The sequence below is a fragment of the Peromyscus leucopus genome, chromosome 4 (assembly GCF_004664715.2).
Source record: "Peromyscus leucopus breed LL Stock chromosome 4, UCI_PerLeu_2.1, whole genome shotgun sequence".
Lineage (NCBI taxonomy): Eukaryota > Metazoa > Chordata > Mammalia > Rodentia > Cricetidae > Peromyscus > Peromyscus leucopus.
This window is the reverse complement of record NC_051066.1, coordinates 147,149,420-147,169,787: the sequence shown is the minus strand read 5'-3', so window position 1 is coordinate 147,169,787 and position 20,368 is coordinate 147,149,420. Positions and strand designations below refer to the sequence as shown.

At 52.7% G+C, this 20,368-nt stretch overlaps 2 protein-coding genes across 3 annotated transcripts in view; one reads left to right on the top strand and one right to left on the bottom strand.

The window, feature by feature from the left end:
• The window catches only part of Rims4 (regulating synaptic membrane exocytosis 4), a 61,337-nt gene extending 55,341 nt beyond the window's left edge, over positions 1-5,996 (top strand). For both annotated transcript variants that reach the window (XM_028868437.2, XM_028868436.2), the window contains exons 3-6: positions 24-136; positions 363-464; positions 1,107-1,246; positions 3,061-5,996. In XM_028868437.2, coding sequence (XP_028724270.1) covers positions 24-136; positions 363-464; positions 1,107-1,246; positions 3,061-3,279 — 574 coding nt within the window. In that variant the 3' untranslated portion in view covers positions 3,280-5,996. The remainder of the gene's footprint in view (positions 1-23; positions 137-362; positions 465-1,106; positions 1,247-3,060) is intronic.
• Positions 5,997-7,490: 1,494 nt separating this feature from the next.
• Kcnk15 (potassium two pore domain channel subfamily K member 15) lies at positions 7,491-13,708 on the bottom strand. Its single transcript, XM_028868435.2, has 2 exons — positions 13,269-13,708; positions 7,491-8,976 (listed from the first exon to the last, which is right to left on the bottom strand). Exons 1-2 carry the CDS (start codon positions 13,600-13,602, stop codon positions 8,288-8,290), a joined length of 1,023 nt encoding a protein of 340 aa, XP_028724268.1. The 5' UTR covers positions 13,603-13,708; the 3' UTR covers positions 7,491-8,287.
• Between the last annotated feature and the right edge of the window lie 6,660 nt (positions 13,709-20,368).

Genomic DNA, 20,368 nt, shown 5'->3' with positions numbered 1-20,368 from the left:
AGCACATCTTTTTCTTCTTGCAGTCTTAACTATGGAGGTGTTTGCCTGGCTTCAGATGCCCAGTTCAGTGACTTCTTGGGGAGCATGGGACCAGCACAGTTTGTGGGCCGCCAGACCCTGGCTACCACACCCATGGGTGAGTGTTTGAAGCCCTGTGCCCCTCCCTCCTTGCCCTGGCCTGATGGCTTCATGCTCTGAGCACCTGGGCTACATAGTCCAGCCGTCCGTGGTGCCTACCTCTGAAGTGTCCAAGCTGTAGCTTTGGGACTTAGTCTGCTCTTGTTTGGGTTGGGAGTGGGTGCAGAGGGACAGCAAGTCCCCACTGGAGCCTCTAAGCCACTTTCTGGTGTTATTTCTTGTAGGGGATGTGGAGATTGGCTTGCAAGAACGGAATGGCCAGCTGGAGGTGGACATCATCCAGGCCCGGGGACTGACTGCCAAGCCAGGCTCCAAGACACTGCCAGGTATGGGGACATCTGAGAGCTATATGTGGTGTGGTCCACCGGACTGAACTTGGAGAGAGAGAGAGACATCTTTTTTGTTTGTCATTGTACCCTGGTACCTAGTATATACTAGGATACCTAGTATACTTGGCACTCAGCGGGGCTCAGAAAGCATTTGTGGAGAGGTTGGCAAATGAATGTGTAAAGATGGCATGGTGGGCAAGTCGTGGACTGAGGGAAGAAACAACTAAGCAAGGGAAGGAGGAGGTAATGAGGGTCACTAGAAGGAAAGCAGGCCCACCCAGATGTGAACTCACATGATACCCACCCAGATATGACATCACATGATACCCACCCAGACGTGACCTCACATGCTGCCCACCCAGACGTGACCTCACATGCTGCCCACCCAGACGTGACCTCACATGCTGCCCACCCAGACGTGACCTCACATGCTGCCCACCCAGACGTGACCTCACATGATAACCCCCAGATATGGCTGCCCATGATGCCCACCTTACACCTGTCTTCCAATGGCCCTTTCCCATACTCCTGGGGGTTCTCTGGTCCCCATAAGTATGTGGGTGAGCCCTCTCTGTTGCACCTATTACCCACAATTTGAGGGAGCAGTCTAGAACCCTGCCTTCTGCCCTCTGTTCCCAGCTGCCTATATCAAGGCCTATCTGCTGGAGAACGGTGTCTGCATTGCCAAGAAGAAGACCAAAGTGGCCCGCAAGTCACTGGACCCGCTGTACAACCAGGTGCTGCTGTTTCCTGAGAGTCCCCAGGGCAAAGTCCTGCAGGTAAGGTGTGTGTGTGTGTGTGTGTGTGTGTGTGTGTGTGTGTGTGTGTGTGTGTGTTATTTGGGGACAGGGTCTCTTCAGGGCCTTACCCAGGGGAGTTGAAGCCCTGAGGCTGACTTGTACCCACAACTTCCTGTGTCACTATGAATTTAGTCCCTCAGGAGTCTTGGCTGTTTCATCCCTGGAAAACATGCAAGAAGGAATGAACTAACTCCTAAAAGTTGTCCTCTGACCTCCTTATGGATGCCATTTCATGAACACTCCATGCATGCATGCATGCACACATTTGTGAACATGCACACATAAACTAACAATAACAACAAAATATATGTATATGTACACACACACATATGTGGGCTGGAGAGTTATCTCCGTAGTTAAAAGTGATTACTGCTCTTCCAGAGGACCCAGGTTCAATTTCAAGAGCCCACATTAGATAGCTCAAAACCAACTATAACTCCAACTAAGAGGATCCAATGCCTTCTTCTGGCCCCTATAGGCAGCAGTATACACACACACACACACACACACACACACACACACACACACACACGCCCGTGCATCTGCACATATACCACACATAAAATAAAAAACAATTTTCTAAAAAGATTAAAAAACAAAAACCAAGCAGACAGTAAGTGACAGTCTTGTGCGACTGAGGACTGTCCCTTAAGCCTGTTTTCAACTCTGCTAACGCTGCGACCCTTTAATACAGTTTCTCATGTTGTGGTGGCCCCCCAACCATAAAATTATTGTGTTGCTACTTCATAACTGATTTTTGCTGCTATTATGAATCATAATATAAATATCTGATATGCAGGATATCTGATATGTGAACCTTGTTCAACTCGCAAGGGGGGTCGTGACCCACAGGCTGAGAACTACTGCTCTAGGCTTAGTTGAGCAGGGCTGAGTTAGCCCACCCTCGCTCAGGAGGACGGAACTAAAAGATGGGGTGCAGGACAGCAAATGGGGGTCCTGCAGCCGCAGATCCAGACCCACAGGCCAGCTCCAAGAGGGTGCTGACCAAGAGACCAGGAAGGTACTTCAGAGAAAGATCAGTTGGAACCAGAAAGGAGGCTACCAGAGACTGCAACGTCCACTTGGTGAACATGCTTCATGTGGGGTTCTGAGGCTCCCCGTGGGGGCAGCAGGGAGGGGGACCATATTGCAGATGTTGGGCTATCCTTCAAGGCCTTCCTTCATTCGAGGGTGGGGCCATGTGGAGGGCAGAGCAAAGAGGGCGAGCGAGCGAGAGGAAGGAAGCCAAGGTGTAGGATGGCGTAATAGGGACACTAGAGCCACAAAACCACGGTCAGATAGGTGACTTTTATTGTCTTTTATTTGAAGCTGGGGGCACGCATGCCACAGCGTGCGTGCGGAGGTCAAATGATAACTTGTGGAAGTCCATTCTCCCTTCCTACTGGTGAGCTATGTGGGCTCCGGCATTGACCTTAGGTCATCAAGCTCGGCAGCAGGCGTCTGTCCCTGCTGAGCTATCTTGCTGGGCCCCCTTGCATGATTTTCAAAGAGGTAGACTCTGCAGGGCTTAGTGTCATTGGCCTGAGGGACCCCAGGCCTATGAATGACTGTGACAGGCTTGCTTTTTTTTTTTTTTTTTTTTTTTTTAACTTTTATTGTGTGGATGTTTTGCCTGCATGTATGTCTGTGTACTTCTCATGGTCCTGGTGCCTGTGTGATGCCAGGAATCAAACCCAGAGCCTTGTGCATGCTGGGTAAGCACTCTACCAGCAAAACAACCTGCCCAGCTCTCAGTTGCAAGATGGAATCAGTCATGTTTTCTTGTCCCGCAGGTGATTGTGTGGGGGAACTACGGGAGGATGGAGCGGAAGCAGTTCATGGGTGTGGCCCGAGTGCTGCTGGAGGAGCTGGACTTGACCACCCTGGCTGTGGGCTGGTACAAGCTCTTCCCCACCTCCTCCATGGTGGACCCAGCCACAGGTCCTCTGCTCCGGCAGGCATCCCAGCTGTCCCTTGAGAGCACCGTGGGGCCCTGTGGCGAGCGATCTTAATGCCAGGAATGGGGAGGGGCTCCCCGAGATGGCCTGGAGACCACCCAGCCCTGACCTGGGACCCCAGGCCCAGGGCCACATTGGACATTGGAGGATGGGGTGCTTCCCCACAGTGGGGAAGCAGAATGGGGAGACCTGCCCCCCTTGGGCCCCTCCTCACTCCTTCACCTCCTACCCCTGAGACCTTCCCTCTCCCAGTGGGTTGGCTACACTTTTGACTTGGCCGGTTTTGACCTGGTGGATGCGGCTACAGTCAGAGAAGGACCGAGGTGGCGGAGCAAACTACTCTCCCGCCCCCGCCCCCACCCCACCTATCACCCCTTTTGCCTCCTTGGAAGCTCGCTGCCCAGAGCCAAGTCCAGAACCAAGCCGGCCATCTCCATGGTGCCAATTACCAGCAAGTGTCTTTCCTGCGGCACCGGGTTCAGGCAGCTACTCTTGCCCCAGAGCTGACGGGGCAGTTTGCAAGGATCCGGAGCCAGCTCCCGGGGGGCCAGAGCTCCCCACTTGAAGGGGAGTGTGGGTCTCCCTCTGCCTGCCCGTGGAAGGAGCTTTGCCGCAGCCTGTCTGAGTCCATCCATCCATCCCTCCTGCCTGCCCCTCTGCTGTAAGCTCTAGGAATTGGGGGCCAGCAGAGATCTGAGGAAAGGAGGAGGTGCCTGAGGCCTGGCACAGATCCCCAGGGGCCCTTGCTCCCTGGGATTGCATCAAGCTGGTCTGGAGCTCTTGGTGGACTGGAAAGGACATAGTCATCTGTGAGATGGTGGAGGACTGTGGGGACCTGAGTTTCCAGAGTCCTGCGCACAGGGCTCTCTCGTATGCAGGGGTAGTGGGAGCCGAGCTTTGAAGAAAGCTGGATTAAGTTTAATGGCACCAAGGTAAGGGTTTCCCAGACAGGAGAACCCCTCCTTGTTGGATGAGATCAAAGGTCATCTTGTTTCCTTCTGCCTCTGGTCTAGGGTCTTGGGGAGGCATTAGAACCCCTCCCATTTTAGTCTTTTTAAATAAACCATTCTGTATGAAGGGCAGAAGCCACTGCCCCGGCCTCATCGCCACCCACGGCTCCAGGAGGTCCAGCGGGAGGGATGCAGAGCTAGGCGCTTAAGAATTTGAGGCTCCGATGAGGCCTGGGTAGTTGCCTTCCTGTGGCCCTCCCGAGGGCCTGCAGGAGCCCTTTTGCATGCTGAGGGAGGACCCAGTCCGGTCCCTGTAGAAGCACATTTCTATCACTCTCCCGGGAGCCGCCCAGCAGCTCCTCCTCACCTCGCCTCTGCTGTGTAGGGTGTAGTCCGGGTTAGCTGGGTAGTTAGTGTTCACCCGAGGCCTGCTCTTAGCTCAGATGTAGACTTTTTTCAAGCCCCAGGCTGGGGGGTAGAGGGGAGACCCCAGTTACATTCCAGAAGATTGAAGCCTCTCTCTCTAGCCGGGGCTGGGTGGGCTGCCTGGCTCCTCAAAGACCAGCCCTCCCACCTTCTCCTCCCTGCCTTCCTCTCTCCTCCCGTACAGGGTTGTAGCCCTAACTGTCCATTATACTCGGCATTCGAGGGAAATACCCTTGGTATTGACTTTCTTTAGGATGCACACCTGAGGATTGCTGGGCCTTGTAGAGGGGCCTGGACTCCATTAGAGGGTGCCATTTTCCACTGAGGATGCCAGGGCTCTGTTGAATCCCACCTTGTTCCTGGTTCCTCTGCCAGGGATTCCTACCCCTTGGAAATTCTCCCCATTCCCTGCCTGGCTAAGCTCTGAGCGCCCTTAGGGTTCTGGTCCAGTTTATCACGTCCATATGGAGCTGTTGACACTGCACAGGGAGAGAAGGGGCTGGACACAGGCCCCTCTTCTGCAATTGGTCTTCAGGGTGTCCTTGGGACCGCGGAGGGGCAGGCCCTCGGGACAAGGGAGCAGGGCTCTGGATGGGCTCCCATTTGAGGCCCACAGTTAGCCATCACCCCATTTTTTTCAACCAGTGTGATATCTCTGCAGTTAGGTTATTACTCACTGTTTGGAATATTTTGAGCCAGGAGAGCATCTTCTCTCTCCAGCTGTCACTGCTGTGGTTGTTCAAGATGGGACAGAGCCTGGCTGTCAGAACCAGAGGAGGAAAGGCTCAGCTCTGGTTTGTCTGAGAGAGAGAGAGAGAGAGAGAGAGAGAGAGAGAGAGAGAGAGAGAGAGAGAGAGAGAGAGAGAGAGAACGCACAGGAGCACAAGCCCCAAAGCAATAACAACACCCGGGGCGGTCAGTGAGGCCCCCCCAGGGATTTTCTTGTTTGTTCCGTGACATCCCACTCACCTCCTGGAGGGGTGGAGTGGGGGGCTGGAGCCCCTATTTCTTTGTGTCATTGTAAGCGTGTGCCCCACTCCCAAGGGACTGTGACCACTGGGTGTGGAGACCATATCCGTCTTCACCGAGGACTGGACGGGCTTTGGGGAGGGAGAGGGATCTTCATCCTTAGCTTTAGGGATTATCCAGCCCAGCCTGTCCCCACCGCTGTCTGACCCTGGTCAACTCGAATCTACCGCCTGAAGAGGAGTAAGAGGGTGGAGTTGGGGGGCCTCTCTGGTGCTGGGTCTCTAGGGGTGTTTCTTTATTTCTCTGAACACAGGCCACGCATAGGACAGCCCTGTAAAGGGCCATCTCCATTTTCCTTTCCCAGAATGCCTCTGCATTCTGAAGGGCCTGTGGATCTTTAGTCCATTTGCATTTTGCAAAAAAAAAGAAAAAAGATACCAAGGCCCTGCCTGAGGAGAGTCATCCTGGGGCCATTGATACGCCCAGCGGCCCTTCTACCTAGATCTCCTCTTCCTATCTCGCGCTGAGCTGGAGCCAGGGCAGGATGAAGGGACTGATGAGTCTCATCCCTTTCTACTTTTTCTTTGGAGCCTGCCTCCTGGTGGCTCCAAATTATGGCAGGACAAGCTGTAGCCACTCTGAGAGGTTAGGAAACCCAGGCCCCAGCAGGAAGTCTTTTGGTTAAGGCCTCTCAGCAATATGCATGGGGGGCGGGGGGGGGGGAACGACAGAGCTGGGAGCACATTTTCCTACAAGCAGGGGACCAGCGCTTGCTCTGGGGACAGGTCGTCAGCCACCATCATCATTTCAAGCTTCTAAGCACAGGTGGCACTGCCCTCTTGACTCTCTCTCTCTCTCTCTTCTGGGCAAGCGCCTTTTCTAAGCTTGAATTGGGAGAAGAGGAGGCGCCAGGGTGGCTGGGATCCCCTGGGCATCCTGAGCTGAAAGATTTGCCCTAGGCCTTTTGTTCTGCGGGTCCAGCTGGCAGTGGGTGGGAAACACAAGCTCCCACCTGGGTTTATAGAGTGGGAACTCCGGGGGAAGGTCCCACCTTCAGAAGAAATAGCACCCCTTCTCATAGCCACTTCCCAGTGTGTCCCCAGTGATTTTACTCTGCCCCTCACAAGAGCCCCAGAGAGTGAGTGAAGGGAGGCTTAGGTTGTCAGCCCCATTTTCAGGAGGGGGAGAGGGGGGACCCGAGAGGGGTGCTTGCAGAAGTGCCAACTTTGACAGCGGCTGAGCACCTGCTCATTCTCCGGTGGTCCACAGCACAGGCGTGCAAGCACGTAGTTGAGGTAGTTAAAGCTTTTCACAAGCGATTCACCACTGGGTTCCTTAAGGCAGGAGATTCTGGAGCAGTTTGGGGTTCAGAAACAGCACAGCACCCCACACTCTCCCAGGGCACAGCTGTTGCACCAGGCAAGGTCACCTGCATTTATTTATTGAGCAACAGCACTACACTGGGCCCAGAGCCTTGAGCCCCCTTCCTGTCCCTTGCGATGGCTCTCTTGGCCCTCCAAGAAGGCCTGTGTCTGTGGAACAGGCCCTTGGTGGATGGAGAGTTTCTACAAGCTTACCTGGCAAGCCCCAAGGGTGTTTCATCTCAGCAAGAGAGCCTGTGTGGGCTAGGTGGAGGCTGGGAGCAGACGGAGGTGTTATCTCTGAGCCCCTTGTGTCCTCCCCACAAGGTGGCAGGAAGGTGGGACCCCAGAGCCCTTGGGCTGGGAGCCTCCCTCCATCTACCCACCTCTCCCTGTGTCCTCTTGGGGAGCAGGAACAGCCTGGTCCTTCAAGGAGGGCGGGTTTGGGGGGCCTCTGAGTTGGAGTGGGTCACGTTGCATTGTGTTCATGACCACATAGCTCATGTTGGAAATTAAAGTTTTTGCTTTTCTACCCTGGCTCTGCTCTTGTCTTGCATCAAGACAGTTCTATCTGGGAAGAGAAGGGACACGTGTTTTAAGGGGTGAGCGCTCTAGGATGCCAAGGCGCCTCGCCGTGGGCTTATAAACATCCCCTATGAGCAGAAGCTTGCCTCAGGAAGCTCTCCCACAGGTGCCCCTGTGAAGCGGGGTCTGCACAGGAACTTACGGATGGAGAAGCTGGGGTCCAGGGAAGTGACATGTTGCTGGTGATTGGTGGGTCCCAGAATGAAATGTATCACACGCCACTGAGCTGCCTATAGATAGTAATGGGGGGGGGGGCTATTCCCTTCATCCAAAAGTGACTAGCCAGGGACAAGGCTTTTGCTTGACAGTAAGGGCAACCATTTACATGGGCTAATTCTACTCTTCACGCAGAGCAAAGGGAATGCTGTCATCGATATAATGGAGAAATTGCCCACTGTGAGCCATAAACTGCCTTCAGTCTGTCTCTATCTCATGCTTCTAGCATGAGCATCCAGTCTCAGTGTTTAAAATTATGCCCTTCCCCTCAAAGATATCGTGTGTCCTCTTCAGAGCAGAAGCTAGCCACTCGTCATCCTTTGAAGGGGTGACCTGGTGTCCTCGGAGCTGAAGGCCACATTTTCCTACAAGTTTAGACTAAACAGTTTACACCTCCAGGGTAACTGTAGAGTCGGCTTGTGCGTTTAGTGTAGCATTCATGTATTTCTAGAAGGGATGATCCACAGTTGGTGACGGGAGCCTCAGCCCCCTCCAAGCCAGAGGAAGGGTGGGTTTGCTAACAGGCGGGGCTAGACATTGGCCAGGGTAGGACTGTCAGATGGACTTCCTCCGTGCTCGGCGGCTGGCTGAGCTGCTGTGGCAGTGGTGCAGGGCTTCTGGACTCAAGGGAGGCGAGAAGGCTGGGTTGTCACAGGCCCAGGTCTCCAGCTGATGGATGCGGTGAGAGATGCAGGTGGAGGACGCAGCACGGACGCGGCTCTCGAGCGCCCCCTTGCGGAATGCGCTGGCGCGGCGGGCTGAGCGCTCGGGGGCGTCGGCGCTGGCGAGGAAGCGCAGGACCACCAGGTTGAGGAAAGCACCGATGACCGTGAGCCCCAGCAGGATGTAGAGGAAGCTGAAGGCCACGTAGGGCGGCTTCCTCTGCAGCGCCTCATCTCTCTGCAGCGCCACGAAGTCGCCGAAGCCGATGGTGGTGAGGGTGATGAAGCAGTAGTAGTAGGCGTGGAAGAAGGTCCAGCCCTCGAAGTGCGCAAAGGCCGCGGCGCCGAGGGCCAGGGTGGCTGCGCACAGCAGCAGCCCGGCCACCACCATGTTCTCTGCGGACACGTGCGGCCGCTGCAGACCCAGGCAGCGTTTGGCCGCCAGCAGCAGGCACCTCACCAGCGCGTTTAGACGCTCGCCCAGGCTCTGGAAGGTGACCAGCGTCAGGGGAATGCCCAGGAGTGCATAGAACATGCAGAAGACCTTTCCGGAGTCTGTGCCTGGCGCGGCATGGCCATACCCTGTGCGAGGAGAGAGATGGGATGCTGACAGCCCAGCCTGCCTCAAGATGCTCCCACCCCAGGCCTGCCTGTCCTCAGCAGCTCTAAGCCCTGGTTAGGTCGCCCCCACATTCTAAACACCCATGTGAATATTCACATCCCAGGTGTCTACCCACCCTCCCCGCAGACGTGGATAATCGACCTGTGGTCCTTCAGAACCACAGAATTCTGTTGGGGCATCTTCTGTTCCCGGCAGTAGCCAAGGATGGATGTGTTATCCAGTGGAGGAAGCCCAGTCCCACAGCATGGACCCAGTTGACAGGATGCTCTGAAAACAACAGCTGGAGAGACAGAACAGCTCTGTGGCTGGCTAATCTAGGCTTGAAGGACTACCCAAGGGCTTAGAGTTTGGGCTGTACAACAGGGGTCCTGTGGCTTGGTCTGCACCTATTTGCTAGCTGCTCTGACAACCTACGGTGTCTAGAAAATGTGAATTTTAGCAAATTATGCCTTGGTCAGAAGGGACAGGAGACAGGTCTTCTGTGGTTTCTTAGTATCCACAGGGTAAAGTCCCAGTTGTCACAAGGATCTCCCAGCTCCCCCCCCCACTTCCAAGCCTCACCCCTCCACTCACCTCCTTCCTCCCCAGCCTCACCCCTCTCTGCTCACCTCCCCACTCCCCAGCCTCACCCCTCCTCTCCACTCCCCAGTCTCCATACTCACCCCTTTTACACCCACACTCTCCAGGTACACCCTGTTGTTCCCCTGCTGGAAAGTCATTTCCACACTTCGTTCATATTTTCCTCCCCTCGGACTGCCTTGTCTCCCCTTCCTATCCCCTGCTCCCCTCAGATTCCTCCTCGTCTTCTGCCACCCTGTTGGCCTTCACTAAACACCCATTGGTTCTGGGAGTCTCTGGTTCAAGCACTGTTCACTGGTTCCCTCGTGGGATCTAAGCATGGGTGGGCTTCCTTGAGTCATGGGTCCCCTGCCATTGTTGTGGAATGTGTGGATGTGTCTCTCTCTGGGGAGAGCAACAATAGCTTACATGGGCCCATAACCAGGGAGAAGTGAGGGGGTCCATCTCCCAAAGAGAATATCCTCCAGCAGACTGACCCTGTCTGCCCAGAGGTAAAACATACAGACCCCTAGACATGTCCAGTTCTATATGGTAGCCTCCAGTACATACAGATGTGTGAAATGGTGAGCCACTATGGTCACAGCGAAAGTTAGAACCGAGCACACACCCATCAATAGTGGCCTGGTTAGGTTCATCTCAGCATCATTCAAACAGTAGAATGCTACACCAGACCACAGTGGCCATATCACCATGCAAGCATCTGGCAACACCTAAGGAAGCTCTTGGTTGTCTCTACTAAGGGCCGGGAATGGGATAGCTGTGTGTTACTAGCATCCAGAGGCAGAGGCTGGGGATGCTGCCAGCAACTGACAGAGCACAGGGCAGGCCCCCAAACACAATTAACTAGGGCAAAATGTCAGTGCTTCCAAGGTTGAGAAGCCCTGCTATTCAGCCTGAAAAAAAAAATGACGTGGCTCTTTAGGGTTGATTTAAAAAGCATTGAGACATTCTAAACCAGGGTCTGGGATACAGCTCAATTGATAGAGTGATTGACTAGCATGCCTGGTGTCCCAGGTTCAATTCCTAGTACCATATAAAAGGCAATCATGGTGGCACACATCTATAAATCTCCAGCACCTGAGAGGCTGAGGCAGGAAGACCAGAAGTTCTTGGTCATTAACAGATATGTAGTGATTTTGAAGCCAGTCCGGGCTACATGAGGCCCTGTCTCAAAAAAAAAAAAAAGGATGTACTAAATGAAAAGAGCAGGAATAGGTTGAATAGTGCATATAATGTATTCTCTATACAATGTGTGTGGTGCTTAAAGGGACGTATACACAGAGCATGTAGCTGGAGTATTCAAGAGACGAGTGAGATGTCTGTGAACTAGGAGATGAATGAATGGGTTAAGAGATAGGACAGAGACTCAGAAAGACAAAGGTGACATGTTCCCTCTTTCATGTGGAATCTAGATTGTAACAAGGAGCGGGGGGACATGAAAGCTAGGAGAGGGACCACTCGGGAAGAGGACCAGAGGAAGGAGGACAAGAGAAAGTGAGGGGTGAATATAATCGGATTGCCCGATAGATGTGTGTGAAAATGTCACAGTGAAACCCATTGTTCTGTACAACTAATACACACAAATAAAAAAGACCAAAGAGCTTCCAGGAAAGGGGGGGAGAAAATCCTTTTCATTCTGCACCCCTTGGTACCTGTGAAATGCACAGTGTGAACATATATAATATTCAGAGACTCGGTGTAACGTAAGCATTGAAAACCCCATGGCTGGCTGCCCTTCCACTACGTGGGCCTGTGGGCCCGCCTCCCTGTGGTACCAGGGAGGGCACACACTGCCCATCACTACTTTGAATCCGTGAGGGCAGGAACCATGGTAGCCGCTTCTGTACATCCTGAGTCACCCATGCTCTGCACAGACACACAGACAATAGGTCCATGGAAAGTTAACGGACTCAAACCAACCGGGAGGAGAGGGAAGCTAGAGGGAGTCTCGGCCCTCCTGAGGACTAACAGGCCAGGAGATGCTATGCCAGGCTTGAGCAGGGGGAAGTGAGTATTAACAACACACACCAGGTTCTCTCCACGGATTCTCTCATCAGGCCCAGGGTTAACAGACAGTGTTACAGCCCCTGTTTTGTGATAAAGAAAGCAGGCTCAGGGGAAGCGAACTGTGCAAAGGTCCCAGAGCCTGAGATGTTAGCCCCAGGTCCTCAGTGCTTCTTGGTGCCTTTCTTTCGCTAAAGCAGAACGGAAACTCTGGACTCTTGGCGCCTGGCTTCCTGCAAGGATTTTTGTTTGGTTGTTTGGTTGTTTTTGGTTTTGGTTTTTTTTGTTTTGTTTTGTTTTTTAACACGGCACAACAAAGGAAGTGGTGCTCCCCCAAGTGGCCAGAAAAGCTGAAACATTTCCCGTTTCTACACCGTTTTGTTTTGTTTGGTGTTGGTTTCCCTGCCGCCGCCCCCTCTAACCCCCACCCCCGCGTATCTTTCTCTAGCTTGGGTTTCAGGTTAGTGAGGGAGGAGGCCAAATCTGACCCGAAAGCGAAAACGGGAAAGGGCAGAGGCTTCAGAAATGGCACAACCTCTGTAGGCACGGCAAATGGGAGTGTCTGGAGAATGGGGCTTGTAGACAAGAGAGGGCAGAAGCATTGAACGGAGCTGGGTTTACAGTTGGCAAATAATAAGTTATTACTACCGATAGTGCCTGCACAGCCTATGGCACCATATGCTGGGCCGTTTATACTCCTGACCTCACTTTAAACCTGGCATTTGCCCAGCAAGGTAGAACATTTGCTTTTTGCCTTTGACAAAAACAGGTGTCAGAGGGCACAGTCACTTGCCTGAGAAAGTAGGTGGCTGGATGAGCCCAGAACTCAGCCTTCAGGGTTGCAAGTGTGCTTAAAGCCATGGCTACTGTGCAAGTGCATTCTTCCAGATGTAGGCTTCTGGTCTGCTCCTGGAAGGCCACCGGGGAACCTGGCAACCACAGCTGGAGCCTGGTACCAAGGGGTGAGCTAACACAGGTCTGAAGCCCTGGAGAACCGCTTCTGTCCTTGCAGGTTCCCCAGGCTTCGCCCCTCAGGTCCTGGCCAGGTGTGGTTATGGCAACAGCTGGAGTCCAAATAGTGTATATAGCGGCTCCTCTGGCTGCCCCAATGTGAGCCAAAGCTTTGGTAATCTGCCGTTCCCTTAACAAGTGGTTGGACTCCTATTAGTCTCTAGGACACTAGCCACACAGCAGTCAAAAGTCAAATGAGAGCTGTTATACGGGGCTAATAGAATACTTGTTATTATAATAAAAGGGCAATCTTATTCCCACGGTGTTTTCTGTGGATCAGGTCCTGTGCTAAAACGATCTGTACATAACAATCCCCACCACAGCTGGCCTTCCTCCCTTCCCCTTGCAAGACATGTTAGGACTCCTAGTTTTCAAAGGAGAACCCGGTAGCTCAGAGAAGTCAAGAAACTTATCCAAGGCTACACAGCTGATACAGCGGGACAGGGAAGCCCTACTTCTGTTCCCCAAGACCCTGGGGTTTCCTCTAGTCACCCCTGTGTCAGCCTCGTGACAAACCCACTGACTGCCCCCATTCCGCCCAGGGAGGCAAATGAGCCTCAGAAAGCTAGCGTGCTCCTTCCAAAGACAGGGACGGGGTGGGACTGCACCCGAGGAGAGATCGAGACTGAGCGGGACAGGGGAGGCTCCGAGGGCTCACCGATGGTGGTGATGACTGTGATGGCGAAGTAGAAGGAGCCTGCGAAGCGCCACTGGCGACCGGCGCGGTGCGGCTCTGCCTGCAGCGCCAAGCGCTCCAGCTCTTGGTAGTCTTCCGCAGAGAAGCCGTACTTTCTGCGGAACTCGCTGCGCTTCCGGGCCAGCAGCCGCTGCCGGTTGCGCTCGGCCTCGGACTCCAGCGCATCGAAGACTGCGGCGCCCACCAGCAGGTAGGACAGAATGCACAGGATGAGCGCGGCCGTGCGCGCGCTCTGCTTCCTCATCGCGTCTCGGGGGCTCCGGGTTTCCGTGCGCCCCGACAGTGCCAGCTCCATCCCTTCGCGTCCCGCGTACAGCAAAGGGCGGGCTCTGAGCTCTCCCGCCGCTTCCCCGCCCTAGCTCACGCAGGTCCCCGCAGGGACATCTGGTGCAGAGGCCCAGCCCAGGTGTGCAGAGGGCCCGCCTCCATCCCGAGCTCGCCCTAGGACTTGGTGCTAGTCACCCTTTCCTTCCTCCCGTCTATCACCTAGGAAATGTTTGCCAAGCGCCCTCTGGTGCCCACCCTTCTCGGTGGGAGTAGAACAAATGTGCCAGCAATAGGGAGGGATGATAAATGAGCAAAAAGATAAGGTAAGACAGGTGTGATAAAGGAGAAAAATAGCGCTTGAAGAGGCGCGTGCCAAGCCATCCAGGAGTGACCAGGGAGACAAAATCCAGGCCACAAGTGTAGGTTCCTCGCCAAATCAGAAGGGAGGTGACTTGGTGCAGGAGACAGCAGGAAACAGTAGTGAGGCTGGTGTGGCTGGAGCCAAGAGAATTGGGATGCAGGCTGGAGAGAGAGAGAGGAGGAACCATGAGAATTGACTTTTTTCCCCTTATTTTTATTTTATATGCATTGGTGTTTTGCCTGCATGTATATCTGCGTGAGGGTTCTGAATCCCCTGGAACTTGAACCACAGACAGTTGTGAGCTGCCATGTGGGTGCTTGGAACTGAACCAGGGTCTTCTGGAAGAGCAGCCAGTGTTCTTAACCACTGAGCCATCTCTCCAGCCCCAAGAAGTGACTTCTATAAATCCATTTTAATTTCATTTTTATTTTATATTTGCCTGCATACCACTTGCACAGGGCCCGTGGAGACCAGAAGAGGGTGTAGGTTCTCCTGGAACTGGAGTTGCAGTTTCCAGTTGTGAGCCACCATGGATGGAGGTGCTGGGAATTGAACCGTAGGTCCTCTGGAAGAACTGCTGAGCCACCTTGCCAGATCTCAGGCTGAATCTTCAGGACAACTGAAAACCATGGGAAAGCAGTAAGCAGAAATACACGCAGTTCCACCATAATCTGGTTTTGTTTTGTTTTGTTTGTTTGTTTGTTTGTTTGTTTGTTTTTCAAAAAGACCAGGCATGGCAGTCCACACTTGTAATCTCAGCAGTTGAGAACTGGAGGCAGGTAGATCAGGAGTTCAAGTCCTGACTGGGCTACTTGGCACCATGTCTCACCACCACACCTCAGAAAATGCAAGGGACTGCCATGTGGAAAAGAAAAGGTGGCAGAGAGTGAAGACCCCTCAAGAGGATGGCGTCACCCAGATACATGCTAAGGGGGTCTAGCCTAAGGTAACAGAAGAAGGGAAGCAGATGGCCCTGGGATACATTAGAGAGAGAGCTGGACACAGAGCAAGCCCTGCTGTGTGAGCTCCCTGGCATCAACAGGCTTCACCAGTCCAAGCTTTAGCCAGTATATCCTCACAGAAGCGACACATGCTGCTCCGAGGCCTGAGCTCCAAAGCCCTGCCCCCACGCCACCCCACCCCTTCCCCTCACCTGCAGGCTGAACATAGCACCCCCAAAGAGCACAGGAAGTCTGTGTGCCTTCTTGTGATCCATTATGTCAGGGTCTGATTGGGGGGGTCCATCTGTCACGGAAGGTGATACACTCCAATTCCCTGGACAAGAGTCACTAGTGGATTTGGGTGTAGAGGTAAAGGGAAAGACTCAGGATGGCCCCGGAGTATTACCTGAGCAGCTACATGTTTGGGAAGCCTTTCATTGACCCCTCTTCTCAAGGAGCACACTCCTGTCTCCAAGCACCAAAATGGTACCTTCTTCAGAGTCCTACCTGTGGGCCTGTATGGAGACTTCTAGTACAGCACCAGTTACCCTCACCTGAAGCTGTTGGGGACAACTGGCCCTCCCAGGTATCTGCTGCAGCATGGCACGCATTGCTATCATCGTGCCTAGTCAGGGCTGTCTCCCCATAGCCTCTCACCCTTGCTTGCTTGGCTCATTACAGCCTTCTCCCCATCCCACTCAGCCAACATCTATCCCTGCCCGGGGCTGGGAAGCAGCAGAAATGCCATACAGGTATGGAGGTGCTTAATCACCCCAACTCAGCTGGCTCACACCCTGGCCACTCTGCCACTCTCAGCACAGTTGGATGTGTTTTCCCAGGGGGTCTCCTCTGAGCCCCGAGAGGCCTCTGAGCGCCCGCTGTCTTCCATTCCTCCCACTATAGTATAACCCTCACCTTCCACACATGCATCCCCAACCCGCAAGGATCATCCTCCGGTCTCCAGCACCCAGACCTGCTGTGCAGCGCACACCTAGTGGCAGTTTGAGGTCAAATGAGAACTTTCATGTGCAAGTTAGGAACAACTCACTTGCATTGTTCCCGGAGCTTGGGATGGTTCAATTTCACCACCCTCAGAATGTTGGGTTTGTTTGCTTGTTTGTTGTGTTTGTTTTTGATTTTCAAGACAAACTTTCTCTATATAATGGCTCTGGCTGTCCTGGAACTCGTTTTGTAGACCAGGCTGGCATGGAACCCACAGAGATTGCCTGTCTCTGTCTCCCAAGTGCTGGGATTAAAGGTGCGGGCCACCACTGCCTGGCTTAGAATGGTTTTGTCTTTAATTCTTTTCTGTCTCATAAGGAACTGCAGTGGCATAAGAATGGCCCCCAGGGATGCCCAGGCCTCATCCCTGGGATCTGTGAATACATTTGGCTGCCTGGCAAAGGGAAGCTGAGGATGCTGATGGCACAGGTTGCCGATCACCTCAACAAGGGGGATGATCTCAAACCTCCGGGTGAGTCCACATCACCACAAGGGTCCCTATACTTGGAGATGGCGGCAGGAGAGACACCCAGCGATGGCAGCATTAGGAACTCAGCCTGCTCCCTGGAGGAAGGGTAAAGCAGGTGACATTCAGGAGCTGGAAGTGGGAAGAAGACGGGTTCCTGCTTTGTCTGGAGAAAGGAATGTGGACACACAGGCACCTTTATTCGAGCCCAGGGGGGCCCATGTGGAGAGAACCAGAAAGTTCTTCTTTTTGGGGTGTGGGGGTGGATGTGAATGTGCAAGTACACATGTGGGGGCAATATGCATGCACACGTGTGTGCACATGTGTAGAGGCCAGGCATCAACTTTGAATGTCACTCCTCAGGAGCTATCCACCTTGTTATTTTCTTGGAACAAGATCTCTCATTAGGATTCAGGCCTCTCCAATTCAGGCAACTGGCTAGCCGGACTGCCCCAGAGGTCCTCTTGACCTGACCTCCTCAGGTGGGATTACAACACATGCCACCACACCTGACTTAAAAATGGGTTTGACTGGGAGATTGATCCCAGGTTCTCATGGTTGTTAAGCAAGCACTTTACCGCTGAACTCTCTCTTCTCAGTCCCAGAAGGTAATTTGGAGGGGAGTGGGAGGTGGGGGTAAGTCTCCATGCTTGTGATGATTGACAGCTGCCATAGGGTGAATGGAGAAGGCTGGGGAGCTCCACCTTACCAACAGGATTACCCTAGGGGCATTTAGCCACTGTTACTATCACAGTGAGTGGACCCTGGCCTGTAAGACCTCCATTCTAGTGTGGAGTTGGGGCTCAGTGCCTATAGAAAAAGATTTGCACACCCTCACCCCCAGAGAGTCAGGATGTCAGCCAAGTGGCCCAGAAGCAGGTTGCTGACGCGAAGAACTAACACAGTTGCTGAGACTTTATTTTTAGTAAGGGCATCAGCAAGTTTGTTTTTCTGATTCTTCTCCGCACAGAGAGGCAGAAACCTGGGCAGAAGCCTCGGGGTGGGGGCAGGGTGCCAGGCCCTTCCACTCAAGAAGGGTTGGAGAAGAGCCTGTGGGGGACAAGCAAGCTTGGGGAGCAGCTTGGTCGTGGGGAGCGGGGGAAGAGAGTTCACGAGGATGATCCTGAGCACAGCTGAGGTTCACAAAGACTTGAGTTCAAATTCCTACTCCTCCACTTTCTACTTGCATGTCCAAAGATAGAACATCTCCACCTTTTTGTGCTTCGATCTTCCCATGTGAGAACCGAGATACCAACGCTCCCCACAGAGGACCGTTACAGATACTGGGATGTGCTGCTTCCCAGGTACCCTGAGCTGGTAGTCTTGTGTCCTCCCTTTTCAAAACTGTCTGTTTACAGATGCCAGGAATTCTGTTTTCAGAAACAGAGGAGAGGCTGGCTAGAGGTGCTGGAGCCCTGTGTGTGCTAAGCATTGCCACAGCGTCACCTCTACAGGTCAGGAAAGAGAAGGTGCCGATCTACCAAGTCCCCGTGGTCATGGCTGAGACAGGACTCGAACATGGGGCTGCCTGAATCCCAAGGGCATCACTCTTCTTAGGCTAGGCACTGCTGGCCAAGTCACTCTTCCATCGGTCCTGGGAACCATGCTTTCTTCATCTGTGAGATGGCTGCAAGAGCCTAGGTAGACGAAGCTGTCCCGCCACTGTGAGGATCCCGTGACATAGAGCTGAGGGTGACTCGTCAGATGTGCCCACTGGGGTGGGTATAATTGGGGCCATGGAGGCACTGTCTGGCCCTGCCAGGCAGGTGACTCTGCCCTGTGCTTGGCATTTTTGGTTCAGCAGTGCTATTTTAAGCTGGAGGAGGCTAGAGTTTGTGTATGTGTGTTTCTCAGCTTGGAAAGTCATCAGCTGAGCAGACACCAAAAACAGAACTCCCTAAGGCACTCCTTACAGCTCCCCTCCTCCCCATGCTTGGGGACCTGAGGGCACCCAGTGATTTTCCTTTGTCCCCTGGTGCTAGCATTATACCCATGGCCTTTCAGGGAGGCCTGGGGGCTCCTCAAAAGCTGGCAGCCTTTGCCACTCACACACTGGGGAGAAGAAGCTGAGGCCCAGCACAAGAGAGGGGACTCATCTAAGGCCACACAAGATCAGGCGGTGAACAAGGGACCAGGATGGAGTAGATAGTTATCTGGGACCTTGGGTCCCGTCTTAGGCATGTGACTTCACCTCTCTGAGCCCCATTTTGCCCTCATCTCTGCCTCAGCAGGTGGGTAGGAATATCTGCCTGACAGGATTCCTGCGAGGATCCAATAAATGTGCTAAATACAGGGTCTCACCAGCAGATGACAGCGCCCCTCCACCACACCAGTTTCCCCCCAGCCCCTTCCATGTTGCTCATTCTGAAGGGCTTGAGGGATCACAAGAAATTGATTTTTACAGGTAGAACGAAGTTCAGTGATTTCCAGAAAGCCAACAGGCTCAGCCATTTTTCTTGATAAGATCCCTATGTGTCCCTCTTAACAGAATTGACTGTTTTCACCCCAGGGGACGTCATTGGGAGCTCCTTAGAGAACAGCTGTGGCTTGTCAGCAGCCTGGCTGTCACTCAGGGATCTGGGCTGCAGGACATAAAAAGCTGTGTCTCACTAACCAAAGAATGCTGAGGAAGGATCAGGCAGGGGATGTCCCAGAATGTTCTGGCCACTGGAAGACAAACATATTTTGGGAGAATCAGAGAGAGAGAGAAAACCATACTCATGTCTACACTAGAGGGTACCACTGTTCCCAGGCAGGCAAGGATGTTATCTGGGAGACCACTGTGTGAGCATGATCCCTGTCTGGCTTGTGGTCTCAACCAGGGCTGCAGTTTTGACACTTGTCTGTGACCATTTTCTTAGGGCCACTGAGACTTCTTTTCAGCTGCATGAGAGATACTGTAAGGTTAATGGAGACAGTTAAACTTCCATTATTCACTAACACATTTTTGCTCTGCTAACAGTTCATAATAAAAGTCTGCCATAGGCCTGGTACATGCTTTTAATCCCAGCAGAGGCAGGTGGGTCTCTGGATATTTGAGGCCAGCTTTGTCTACAGAGTAAGTTTAGCACAGCCAGGACTACACAGTAGACCCTGTCTTAAAAGAAGGGAAAAAAAGCAAAACAAACAAATAAAATATGTCAAAAGAATATTGAGATTTTTTCAAATAATTCTAATTCCATGTGCAGTTCAGAATTTTCACAGTAAGCAGTTTTTAAAATTTGTTTCTCTCTGGGGTAGTTTAAATGAGAATGTTCCCCATAGACTCAGATATTTAATACTGGTCCCCAGTTGGTGGTGCTGTTTGGCTAGATTTAGGAGGTGTGGCCTTGTTAGAAGAGGTGTGTCACTGGGGGCTGGGGGTGGGGGATGGGCTTTGAGAATTCAAAGACACGGCTGTTCCCAGTTCACAATGTTTTTTGTTTGTGGTTCAAGATGTGAGCTCTCTCTGGAATCACACGCTCACAAAAACCTTCAACATGATGCCTCTGTCGTGGTGTTTGGTCACAGCAACAGCTAAGTAACTCATACATTCTCTGCCCACTCCCTTACATTGTTTCCTATTGTATCTTTGGTCTGAGTTGGAGGATCATTCTGAGTAATGAGAACTTCCTTGGGTTTTTTTTTTTTTTTTTTTTTTTTTTTTTTTTTTTGTCCTGTTAGTTTGTTTTTAAAGATTTCTTGTGGGGTGGGCAGTGGTGGTGCCTGACTTTTGTCCCAGCACTCAGGAGGCAGAGGCAGGTTGAGATCTATGAGTTTGAGTCCAGGCTGGTCTACAGAGAGAGTTCTAGAACAGCTAAGACTACACAGAGAAACCCTGTCTTGAAAAAAAAAAAAAAAAAAAAAAAAAAAAAAACATGTAGTTGGCTTTCTTGGACCACTAGCCCCCAAATCATGACATGGAGACTTATTAATTAGGATTGCTCAGCTTAGCTTAAGCTTGTTTCTAGCTATGTTTTTTAACTTAAATGAACTTATTTCTATTAATCTGTGTGCTGCCCCAAGGCTCATTTACCTCATCTAC